The sequence below is a fragment of the Lynx canadensis genome, chromosome A1, assembly GCF_007474595.2.
Source record: "Lynx canadensis isolate LIC74 chromosome A1, mLynCan4.pri.v2, whole genome shotgun sequence".
Lineage (NCBI taxonomy): Eukaryota > Metazoa > Chordata > Mammalia > Carnivora > Felidae > Lynx > Lynx canadensis.
This window is the reverse complement of record NC_044303.2, coordinates 197835374-197848341: the sequence shown is the minus strand read 5'-3', so window position 1 is coordinate 197848341 and position 12968 is coordinate 197835374. Positions and strand designations below refer to the sequence as shown.

At 46.8% G+C, this 12968-nt stretch overlaps 1 protein-coding gene across 3 annotated transcripts in view; it reads left to right on the top strand.

Annotated features, from left to right (window-relative positions):
- The window catches only part of AFAP1L1 (actin filament associated protein 1 like 1), a 61839-nt gene that overhangs the window by 42837 nt on the left and 6034 nt on the right, over positions 1 to 12968 (top strand). For 2 of the 3 annotated variants that reach the window (XM_030329701.1, XM_030329719.1), the window contains 6 exons: positions 706 to 917; positions 3553 to 3698; positions 4321 to 4393; positions 6210 to 6321; positions 9677 to 9853; positions 12374 to 12552. In XM_030329701.1, the coding sequence (XP_030185561.1) occupies positions 706 to 917; positions 3553 to 3698; positions 4321 to 4393; positions 6210 to 6321; positions 9677 to 9853; positions 12374 to 12552 (899 nt within the window). The remainder of the gene's footprint in view (positions 1 to 705; positions 918 to 3552; positions 3699 to 4320; positions 4394 to 6209; positions 6322 to 9676; positions 9854 to 12373; positions 12553 to 12968) is intronic. The other variant, XM_030329711.1, reaches the window with a different exon arrangement.

Genomic DNA, 12968 nt, shown 5'->3' with positions numbered 1-12968 from the left:
TGCATTCAGTGTGAGGTAGACAGGGTTTGGAAGGGAAGACATATTAGTCTGTTCACGTTAATGCAATGTTCCATGTACTGGAATCCAACAGAAAATTCTGTATTTTGGATATGCAGTAATATTCCATTAAACTTGAAAAAAATATTATAAAAGCACATGGCTATAAAGAAATATTTTGTAACCAGTGAATCAGGGCATGTTACTGGGGGAAAATTGATTGAAACCTAAAATGTTAAGAAGGAATTCTTAAACCTGTTGGTCACCAGCCCCTTCTCTTGGCTAGTTTTGTTCCCACATGCTGCCACCAGGTGTCAGCATCACCCATTATTTTCTGTCTCATTAATAGCTCTGGTATTTTGAGAGGAGGAAAGTTGTGTCTTTTATTCACCCATACAATAGTCCCTGCCCTTTTCACCAAGCTCAGTGTGGTACAAAGGCCGTGTAGCAGTATGGGAACGTGAGTATCAATCCTCATTTCATGTAGGGAAATGAAACTCAGGAGAAGAGGGTACCGGAGGTCACAGGCCCAGAGAAAGTGAGCGGCTCCTGGACCCGCGAGGTTCCTTTTTCCAGCTAGAGAATGAGGATTGTCCAGGCACTTCGTCCACAGGATATAGACCCAGGAACCTGACTCAGAGCCCCCACCTTGGGTTTCCCCAGGACCGGGTTGTCAGGAGGTCATACCCACTGGTCTCCCCCTCCCAGGCTATCTGAACGTGTTGGTGAACCAAGGCTGGAGGGAACGCTGGTGTCGTCTGAAATGCAACACCCTGTACTTCCACAAGGACCACACAGACCTGCAGACCCATGTGAATGCCATTACTCTCCATGGCTGTGAGGTGGCCCCAGGCTTTGGGCCCAGACATCCATTTGCCTTCAGGATTCTGCGCAACCGACAAGAGGTCGCCATCTTGGAGGTGAGAAGAGAGAATCCAGGAGGTTCTTGGTGGTGGCGGCTGAGAGGAGCTCTGGCCTGGGTGTGGGCTTTTGTTGGGGGCGTGGGGGGGGGTGGCTTGCTCCTGACATTACAGGGACTGAGGAAAGAGGAAAAGTAAGCCCAACTGCTGCCAAGTGACCAAGAAGGACTACCAGTTAAAATACAGCACGCCCACTTAAATTGGAATTTCAGATAAACAACAATGGTTTTAATGCAGGTATATCCCATGCAATATTTGGGATATACTTATACTGAAAAAGTATCTGTTGTTTATCTGAAATTCAAATTTGACAGAGCATTTTGCATTTCTATTTGCTATATCTGGCAAACTCTAGTACTAAGGCTTGTTTATTCACCCCTATCTTAAAATCCCAAGCCTAAAAGGCCCCTAGACTGATTTAACCTGGATTTGATTCTGGAATCCCCTCTAAAACCTTCCCACCAGTGGCCATCCACCTCAGGTAAACCACTGCCCTTCAAGGCAGCCTGCCCCTATCAAGCAGCTATGTATTTTTTATTTTTTTATTTTTTATTTTTATTTTTTTTTAATATAGTTTATTGCCAAGTTAGCTAACATACAGTGTATACAGTGTGCTCTTGGCTTCAGGAGTAGATTCCCATGATTCATCGCTTCCTTACAACACCCAGTGCTCATCCTGACAAGCACCCTCCTCAATGTCCATCACCCATTCCCCCCCCCCCCCACCGCTCCCATCAACCCTCAGTTTGTTCTCTGCATTTAAGAATCTTTTCTCGGGGCACCTGGGTAGCTCAGTCAGTTGAGTGTCCGACTTCGGCTCAGGTCATGATCTCACGGTTCATGAGTTCAAGCCCCATGTCGGACTTTGCGCTGACAACTCAGAGCCTGGAGCCTGTTTCAGATTCTGTCTCCCTCTCACTCTGCCCTGACCCTGCTTGTGCTCTGTCTCTCTGTCTCTAAAATAAATAAACATTTAAAAAAATTTTTTTTAATATTTTTAAAAAGTCTTTTCTCATATATATGGAGAACAAACAGAGGGTTACTGGACGGGGTGTGGGAGGGGGGATGGGCTAAATGGGTAAGGAACATTAAGGAATCTACTCCTGAAATCATTGTTGCACTATATGCTAACTAATTTCTATGTGAATTTAAAAAAAATGAAATTAAAAAAAAGAGTCTCTTATGGTTTGCCTCCCTCTCTGTTTGTAACTATTTTCTCCCCTTCTCTTCCCCCGTGGTCTTCTGGTAAGTGTCTCAAATTCCACATATGAGTGAAAACGTATGATATCTGTCTTTCTCTGACTGACTTATTTCACTTAGCATAATACCTTCCAGTTCCACCCACGTTGCTGCAAATGGCAGGATTTCATTCATTCTCATTGCCAAATAGTATTCCAGTGTATATAAAAACCACATCTTCTTTATCCATTCATCAGTTGATGGACATTTGAGCTCCTTCCATAATTTGGCTATTGTTGAAAGTGCAAGCAGCTGTATTTTTAGAAAGATGGTCTCCATATTGAGTTGAAATCTTGAAGCTCTGTGAAGACAGGAATCATACCTGCTTCATATACTTTTGTTTTTCCAGAACCCAGCATGATGCCCAGCCCATACTAAGGCCTCTTTTGCTATTTGTTGAACAAATGGCTGAATGAAAATGTGATTTCATCCCACCCACTCACTGTTGTTCCCACCCCCTGGCACTCACCCCCTCTCTGAGGTCCTGTAGAATGCGTTGAGTCTCTCTCTCTTCTACATATCAGTCCTTTGGCTTTTTAGAATTTAAAATGTTAATGCTGAAGGAAACATTAAAGAACTCCTCCCTCAGAGTACAAACAAGGAAACTGAGGCCTGGGCTGCCAGGTGCTTTATCCAAGGCTCCAAGGGGGTCATTAGCCTCTTGGTCTTATCTTAGAACCAAAACCCAGCCTCTGGACCTTGTTTTCTTTGCCCAGTACCCACTGCCTCACCCATTTCTTAAATTTCAAGATATATTGCCTCTGTCACTCAACTTTTACTTTTGAGAGGGTGAGATAGGTCTCTTTTGTCCCTTAAATTATACACAGAGCTTTCTGGCAAGAAGTGTGCCTCCTTTATTCAAGTTTAGCAGTCGTGTGCCAAGTTGATTTCATAATAACGCTCTTTAAATGAGAACTAACAGAGGGGGTTTGGTTACAGCAACTTCTTGGCAATTTTCCTGTATACAGTGCTACAAAAACATTGGCAATTATAAGAAAAAATTTTTTGATTGGGTTATGTGAGAAACAGCCTCCTCTAGCAAAAAGTAAGTATTAAGAAAAAAAAAACCAGGGAATGCCCAAATGCTGTTTTCACATTGAAATGTCTCTGAAGATAGTGGGGAGTGGGGGGGGGGGGTGCGGCGGGCAGTGTGTCTTAGAGAGATGGTCAGGGAGGACTTCTCTGAGGAGGTTGCATTAGAGCCAAAACCTGAATAAAGAAAAGGTAAGGAGCCACTCGGGTTTCTGGATGCGTGTTGCAGGCCTGTTCCCCTTGGACCCGGAAGTACTGGGAACACAGCAGGTACTATACAAATATGGGTCCGGCTGAAGTGAGCAGGTAGCCTGAGGCCCTAACGGTACTGAAGTGCAATCAGCCTGTGCCTCCTTTTCCTCAGGCAAACTGCTCAGAGGACATGGGCCGCTGGCTTGGGCTGTTGCTGGCGGAGATGGGCTCCAAAGTCACCCCCGAGGCGCTGCACTATGACTACGTGGACGTGGAGACCTTAACCAGCATCGTCAGCGCAGGGCGCAACTCCTTCCTGTAAGGGCCGGCTCCCCGCAGCCCGCAGCAGCCTCTCAGAGCCTCTGAGCCCAGCCGTGGGCAGTGGGAGGGAAGGGAGGAAGAGCTGAGGAGGACGCCGCTTCCTTGGGAGGTCAGAGGGGGTGTCTTCGCCTTCCAGCAGTCAGGCGTGAGCTGGCTAACGGAGGTGGTCCAGGGTCAGGGGGAGCTGTGGATGGGACGAGCAGAAGAGCAGAGGCCCTTTGGGGTAATGATCTGGGCTCGGCTCTAAGCCACGGAACCATAGGTTCTCACACCCTCAGGCATCAGGCAGGCTCAGGGCTGGTGTATGTAACAGAAGAGCCGGGTTCCAGCCTCAACTCTCGTGAGCAACAGCTTGGGGCGGTTGCTTGCCAGCTTGGACCCTGTTTTCTCGCTTAGAGAATGGAGGTGATGAATCACTTGCCTCTCAGGTGGTTATGAGAATCATGTGGGTCCCTGCCTGCGAGGCCTTAATACAGCAACCGCCCAGTGCTGCCTGCCATGGTTGCTGTTACTAACCTTCCAACATCCATCGCAAGCTGCTGCCAGAATCGAACGAGAGTGGACAGGAAAGCACCGTAAGCCGCAAAGTGCCATCATCATTGCATCCTACCTTTTCTAGGTATGCAAGATCCTGCCAGGATCAGTGGCCTGAACCCCGTGTGTATGATGATGTTCCTTATGAAAAGATACAGGTAGGGTCCCTTGGGAGTGCCTGGGAACGTGGCAAAGGCCACTGATCAGCTCTTCCTCTCTCTCTCTCTCTCTGTCTCTGTCACTGTGTCTTTTTATCTTTGCCTCACAGATGATTTTCATTTGCCCGGCAGCTGGAAGGGGAGGGAGGACCCTTCTTGCCATAGATCATGGCTCCAGATAAGGACTCCTCGGCCCAGGAGGCTGGGTAGTGCAACAGAAAGCTCCCCAGATCAGGAAGAGGAAAGGACTCTATATAATGCAAAGCACTGTGCCGGTCTGAGCAAAGTGTTGGGCTCTCTAGCTGTTTACTGCTCTCCAGACTGATGGTGCTGACTCAGTGGGGCCTGGAGCGGGGGCACTAACTGGTGGCCACTCCCATAGACCTTCATCTGTGACATCCACAGTCTGGGCTTCAGCTTCCAGAATAGACTCTCCCTGTCTTGCTCACTAAATCAAGGAGAGGCCAGCTCGTTCGTTTACAGCGAGGCCTCTGTAGCCATCACATGAACCACACTGCGTCTGGCAGCATGTCCCGTGTCTTTTCCTTCCACGGGAGAGCCAGACAGCCACATTCTGATCAGACACCGGTGGGCGGGTCAGGCCTCACGGCTAGGGGAGAAAGAGGGGATCCGGCTGCCAAGGAAAGCAGACATATCTGCGTGCCAGGACCCCTGCCCTAGACGGTGCTGGATGACACGGAGCTCTCACCTCTGTGACTCCCTTTTCTAGAAACTTCTCCAGCCATCCTCCTTCCACTTATGGTCTTTCTTCAGATTCATATGAGCCAGCGGATGCAGCTTGAGATCTTAACTGCAAGAGTTCAGTAGCAAGACAGCTTAGTACCTAGGGGCATGAACTTTGGACTCAGGGCTGAATCCGGGTTACCTTGGGCTTCACTTCTCTGGTCCTCACTTGCTGGCTTCAGATGAATACATAAAAGCTACCTGATTGAATCATTGCAAGAACTAGATGAAATACTGTATGGGCACCATGCCTACACATTGGAAGGTCTTACACCGAGTAAAGAGTACTATTGTTATCAATATCATTATTATATTACATTATTATCGTATTCCATTCATGGTTCCCTGAGCTCTGACAGGGTTCTGAGTGCCCTTAATACTCATCATGCACAAAGGTATAGCCAGTTTATTAACTTATGTTCCTTCCACCATTGGCTGACGTCATCCATGACTTTTTATCTTCCCTGGGAACTCTATATTTAGCCATTTCGGAAAATTTCAGGGACACTTCCAAAGGATGTGAAGAGAGAAATATCTATGATAAATCAAATATGGGGGGCGCCTGGGTGGCTCAGTCGGTTAAACGTCCGACTTCAGCTCAGGTCATGATCTCGCCGTCTGTGAGTTCGAGCCCCGCGTTGGGCTCTGTGCCTGAGCTGACAGCTCAGAGCCTGGAGCCTGTTTCAGATTCTGTGTCTCCCTCTCTCTGACCCTCCCCCGTTCATGCTCTGTCTCTCTCTCTGTCTCAAAAATAAATAAACGTTAAAAAAAAAAAAAGATAAATCAAATATGGTCACCTACAGCCCTCTGAGACTTCCTGATTTCCTCTCAGCAGATATCCCAGTTTAAGGGCACCTTCTGCTGCCCCCAACAGGAAGGGATGAGGATCAAATGATATATGCTAGTAGAAGTAGTCTATAAACTGTTGAGTGCCGCCCCGGTCTAAAAATGTAAGACCTAGATCTCAGAGGTCCTGCAACGCTCACCCACCACACTTGGACCAGAACACACACCCGCATTGAGGGCCCTGAGCCTACCTGTACTTCAACTCCTTTCTCCACCTCCCATCCAGGACGAGGAGCCCAAGCATCCCACTGGGGCCCAGGTGAAACGCCATGCCTCCTCCTGCAGTGAGAAGTCCCATCGCGTGGATCCGCAGGTCAAAATCAAGCGCCATGCCTCCAGTGAGTCCCATGTGGGAGGGAGGAAAGGAAGGAAACAATCCACAGGGTAGGGGGTTTCAAATCGGATTCCTCCGGACGTCAGGCAGGCAAATTAATGAGTGAAGTGAGATATAAGAAAATACCCTACCGTAAGAAAAATGACGGCACAACCCAAGTGCTGAAGGGCAGCTAGCAAGTGGCCTCAGAAGAGAAACGCTAGGGAATGGGGTGGGGGAAGACTGCAGGAAGCCGGAGAACTCAGGCTCCAGCTATAGAGCTGGCCACTACCCAGCCCCAGCCGGTGGCTCCCATACAGCCATGCCATCCCAGGCTTGCAGATTATTCAAGAGACCAGAAATCTAGCCATTATGTGAAATCCACTTATTTCTTAACACTAGCAATTAATTTTCAAAAATGTTAACATTAAATAAGGCCAAATATGTTTTTATGTTCCATTGTCTTCTTATATATGTATGCACATATACGCACGTGTAAAATTCATCCTCAGGCTCTGTCTGTTCCAAAGCTAACAATTTATAATTTCTGATCTGGGGTAACAAGTGGAGAAATGAACTCCTCCAAATACCCTTCAGGCAGCTGCCTGGAAGACACGGCTCACCTCTGTGTCCTAGCCCGGGCTCTGCCTGGCACCCCATAGGAGCTCCATGAATTGCCTGATTGCCACACAGCACAATAAAGGCTAAGTATGGCAGGCTATGGTAAATTCTGTTTGATTTCCAACACTGATCTCTGCTCCTGTGTGATTTATGAGCAGGCCAGCTTCCTGTAGGACAGCACGTTCCAAGAGTCTTTTATTTATTGCTTTATAGTTCTGCCCCCTGCACCTGATCACAGTCAAGTTCTATCCCTTGCTTTTTGAAGATTAATTTTTTAAATACTTTTCTTTATTAGATCTCCATTTCGTGAATATAGACAATCTCTTCTGGGGGTCAGGAAAGCTATATTCCATTCCCCACTTGATCGTTTAATTACTGCGTAACTTTGGAAAAGTCCCTTCCCCTCTCTGGGTCTGAGTTTTCCCACTGAACAATCAGACGGTTGTTGTGTAACATTCCTGACACTCTACTCTCATTGGCACTGGAAATATGGGCCTTTATGGAATGTCCTTTTTAATTTTTTGTAATGTTTATTTTTGAGAGAGAGAGAGAGAGAGACAGAGCGCAAGCGGGGGAAGGACACAGAGAGAGGGAGACACAGAATCCAAAGCAGGCTCCAGGCTCTGAGCTGTCAGCACAGAGCCCGACGCGGGGCTCAAACTCACGAACCACGAGATCATAACCTGAGCTGAAATCGGACGCTTAACCGACTGAGCCACCAGGCGCCCCTGGACTGCCCATTTTAAGATGGAAAAGTAGGGGCGCCTGGCTGGCTCAGTCAGAGCATGTGACTCTTGATGTCGGAGTCATGAGTTTGAGCCCCACGTTGGGTGTAGAGATTACTTAAATACATAAAACTTAAAAACAAATTTTTAAATAAATGAAAATAAAATGGAAAAGTAAACTGAAATAGGCATGTAAGACTAAAGAAATCACAAAACGTTAAAAAACAACAACAAAGACAACAAAACACAGGTTCTTCAAATCAAATGTTATAGTTAAGTCCAGGTTATCAGGGATATAGAAGGGGAGCTGCTCTGGTTGGAGCTGGGCCACCCACCGGCCCCCGCTTTGCCCCTGCAGCAGCCTGGTAGCCGTCACTGTGAAATCACAGGGCTCCTCAAACTACAGATCTAGTCCGACCATGTGTCTCAGATGAAACAGCTGAAGAACATTAAAGAGAAGGGTCTTGCCCAAGGTCATGCATTAGCTACCGATTACTGGGTGATAAATTACCCAAAATTTACTAGCTCCAAAAGTAAACATGAGTCACGTCACAGTTTCCGTGGGTCAGGAATCCTGGAAGAGCTTCATTAGGCAGTTCTGGCTTGGGGTCTCTTGTGAGGTTGCTCAATCTGTTCAGTGTAAATGACTGTTTTCCTCTGTGTTTGTGTCCTTCCAACTCTGGAGATGTTGAGGTACTATTTGTTTTATAAAATATTGGGAATAACAGATGGTGGGTGGGGACTTTAAGGTCCTTATCTGATACGACACTGACACCATTTTGCTGGTCTACCCATTTATTTTTATTTACCAGTCTATCGAATCCAAAAGTCTGGGAGAAAACTCCCCTGGGATGCCATTGTGTATCTGGCAAGTTGGGGGAAGTATGGGTCCCCTTCTCTGCCCTCCATGCTTTATTTGTGATCAGGGCCATTGTGACAAGAATTGATTTTTGCATGCATCACTGGGGGACCACTGCGATCCCTACAAGAGCTAGAGAGAAAAGACCCCCAATTATTAGTAACCATGGGAATCGCTCCAAACTCCACACCCACCAACTTAAAAGGGCTGTGTGTGACTGTCTGAAGCAAAAAAATAAATAAAAATTCCCCTGAGAGGTTAGACTATGGCATCACTCCAGCTAGAGCAGTAAATGCACGACACGGACCCTGGAGTTCAACCCTTTGGGCTCAAACTGGGCTCTGCCATCATTAACAGTGAGACCTGACATCTCGGTGCCTCAGTTTCCCCAACAACAAAATAAAGCTAATAATAGTAAGTTTTTATGTAGATTAAATGGAAATGCATGTCAATGGCTTAGCATATAGTAAATGCTCGATAAATTTTTGCCATAATTATTTGTTATTGTCCACCATAATGTAGAGCCTCCAACAGACTCCTGGGGCCCCTCGCTCCCCCAACCCATTTTTCAGGAATAAAATGGGCAATGCCTGACTTTAGCCCAACTCCTTGATTTTCTATGGATCTGAGTTATATGTACCTGTCTCCTTGTCTTACATATATCTGAGAATTGACTGTAAAACGCCCTTTTAAAGCTAAAGTGTGTTATACATCACAAAAATTTGTTTCTTATCATCATCTAACATTTACTAGGCACTTCTACCAGATACTGAACTAAGTATTTTTCATGAGCTATCTCATTCAAAACTTAGCACAATGCCAAGAGGCCAATTTGATCAATATCCACATTTACAAATGTGGAAACTAAGGCCCAGGGCATGGCACAAAACACCACTGTTCACTTTTGCCCTAAAGTCACACAACTAGTAAAGGGCAAAAGAGAACACAAACTTCGGTCTGCCTCATTCCAAAGGCCCTGTTACTAGTCTCTGTGCTCTCCTGCCTCCCTTTTGCTCCTATTTCCTTGGAGGATTCACACCAAATTTATCTTTTTAGATCTAAATATTCCCATTTTACAGATGGAGAAGTTGGGGCTGAGAAAGACGCCAAGGTCACCCAGGTACCCTTACCAGAGGTCAGGAATGGGGGCCTTTTCCTGTCTTCTATCTCTGCAGGTGCCAATCAATACAAGTACGGTAAGAACCGAGCTGAGGAAGATGCCCGGAGGTACCTGGTAGAAAAAGAGAGGCTGGAAAAAGAGAAGGAGACAATCCGGACAGAGCTGATGGCACTGAGGCAGGAGAAGAGGGAGCTGAAGGAAGCCATTCGGAACAACCCAGGTACCTACATGGGTGCGTCCTGGGCATTCAAGGTGGGGGGTGGGGCTGGACCTTGACACCTCCCATGGCAGAGGTCACCTGGTTATCCAGGACAAGTGGGCTTCTCCTCCCATTCTTCCTCCCCCTTATCCTCCTTCCACCTCTTCCTCAACATCATCATCATCATCCTTCCTAATGAAAGTGCCATCAATTTAAGTGCCTATTTAAGGGCCAATTTAAGTGCCATCAGTTTACTGATTTGGGGTAAGGGAATGAAGACGCATCACAAAAATGCGTACACTTAAGGTAGCAAAATTTGGTCTGACTTTAGAAATGTTAACATGTGACAACAGAGTGTGACTTAGAATCAAGGAAATAGGAGATACCGTTTTGAGCCTCACATTAATTCACTCATTCACGGATGTGCTGAACACCCAGCTGTGTGAGACACTGGCCCTGGTTCTGGGATTGATGGACAGAGACATGTTCCCAGGATCCTCTTCGAAAATCCAGGGCCATAACCCCTGCAGACTCAGGCTGCTCTGGGCTCCTCTGCACCCCACTTTCCGCCGTTTCTTTTGAATTCTTCCTGTAGCTGTAGTTTGGCATAATTTCAGCCTGAGGTTTGCACACACATGCTTGAGAGAACAGAGGGTCTTTGTCCTTTATAAAATATATCCAAGGTCACATAGCCCCATGAGAATCTGATGGGACCTATGGACCCTTTCATAAGGAGGGAACAAAACCCCACAATTCGCAGTGTTACAGACAATTGCAGCAGCCAAGAGCTTATGTGCCCTCAGAGCTCACCCTTAGATTGCCTAAAAATCCATGAACCTAACTGAGAACTTCTGGCTTAAAGGTTAAGACTTCTTCTGTGGAGCCAGGAACCAGAATCTGTGAAAGGAAGCATAGGAAAGCAGTGTGGTCTCAATATACAAAACTTACTTTTTATTTTTTTTAATGTTTATTTATTTTGAGACTGAGACAGAGCTTGAGCGGGGGAGGGGCAGAGAGAGAGAGGCAGACACAGAATCCAAAGCAGGCTCCGGGCTCTGAGCTGTCAGCACAGAGCCCGATGTGGGGCTCGAACTCACGAACCACGAGATCATGACCTGAGCTGAAGTCGGCCACTTAACTGACTGAGCCACCCAGGCGCCCCAATATACAAAACTTTCTAAGAGTCAAAACAAGAGTTTGGAGCAGGCTAACTGTCCTCCTTACTGTGCTCAACTTTTTTTTTCTGTACCCCATCACTTTGTAATGTTAGATTATTTATTCTATTTATTAATTTAATGTATTGTTTATTTTCTCTCATACACACACACACACACACACACACACACACACACACACAAATGTGAACTCCATAAAGGCAAACATTGCCTGTTTTGTTCACTGACATATCCCAAGGGCAAGAACAGTGCCTGGTCCATAAAGGCAAACATTGCCTGTTTTGTTCACTGACATATCCCAAGGGCAAGAACAGTGCCTGGTACATAGTAAGCACTCGCTAAGTGTTTACCGAATAGATGGTTGGATGAATGAATGAATGAATGAATGAATGGAAAGAATTCACCATTACCGGAAAATCCTCCAGTGCAGCCTCCTATTTGTCTCACAGCAAAGAATGAAGGGAGCTAACGTTTAAACCTGGGGCCCACTGCAACTCTTGGCATGAAAAAGATACGAATATAGGGTTGCTAGTTTAGACTGACTAAGCAGCAAAATGGAACCCCCGGTCAATGTAAAGCCCTGTGTTATAATTCAGTTACAGGTAAGAGAAACCAAAGTCAAATTGGCTTAGAAATGAAAAAAAAAAAAAAAAATCAGCGTGCCTGGCTTGTTCGGTCAATAGAGCATGGGACTCTTGATCTCATGATCATGATTTCAAGCCCCATGTTGGGCATAGAACATACAGAAAAGAAGAAAAGAAAAATGTAATTGGAAAACTGAGCGATCAAGTATAGCAAGGTCCAGATATTTAAATGATGTCACCAGGAAGCATATTTCTCTAATTCTTGCTTCTGCCTTCCTCCATGCTGATTGCATTGTGTGGCCTCATGGTGGCATAATGGCTGCACAGCTCTACCCCTCACCCAATCCTCCCAGCCACCCCAGCAGAGAGGACTTCTCTTCCTGGCGGACCCCACAAAAGTCTCAGGATTCCCTCTGATTAGACGAACTTTGATCTCTAAACCAATCAATGTGACCAGAAAATGGAATTATGATTATGGGCCAGATCTAGGTTATGTGCCAACCCCCTGAACTAAAAGTGAGGTCAGCACCGTCCAAACTATAGGGAATGGGAGGAGAAGGTGGTTTTCCTGTGGAAAATCAGGGTTCTGTATCGAGAAGTTGGGGAAATGGGTACAGGGCAGGTAAAAACCACACAACCCCGCACGAAGCTAGCACCCCAGGCCGGAAGTCCATCTCTTAATGGGGACAAAGGGCTGGGAAAGCCACGGGGCAGACTAGAAGCGGAGGCCCTGCTGAAGCCCCTGATGCTTCAAGCCAGGCTCAGCCGTTTCTCACTGATGTCTTTGGACCCAGGAGCGAAGTTGAAGGTCCTGGAGGAGGCCGTGGCCACCCTGGAAGCTGAGTGTCGGGCGAAGGAGGAGCTCCGGATTGACCTGGAGCTGCGGCTGGTGGCCGTGAAGGAGCGCTTGCAGCAGTCCCTGGCGGGGGGCCCGGCCCTGGGGCTCTCTGTGAGCGGCAAGACCAAGAGTGGGGTGAGTGTGTGCCCTTCTGTGCCAGGGGCGGCTGCTCCCTAACACCCTCACATGCTATAGATCTTCAGGATCATTCTTTGCGGGTGGGAGTTAGGCTCAATTACAGATGGGAAAATGGAGGCTCAAAGCGGAGGGAAGGTGCCAGAAGACCCGATCCCAGAGAGGAGGTGGCACAGCTAGGGAGGGGGCTCCTGGAGCAAGTTCAGGCCTATCTGCCATTTGACTTTTTATCCTGAGTGTGATCTTAGAAGTAGCCTTTGGGTTATTAATAATTATAGCTATGATACACTGAATAAGAGCAAACTTATGTTGAACAGTAACAGAGGTCAGTATAGCGTTTGAACCTGCGTGACCTCATCATCTTCACAGCAGTCCTGTGACGTAGTGCTATGTGTATTTGTGCCATTGGATGTACA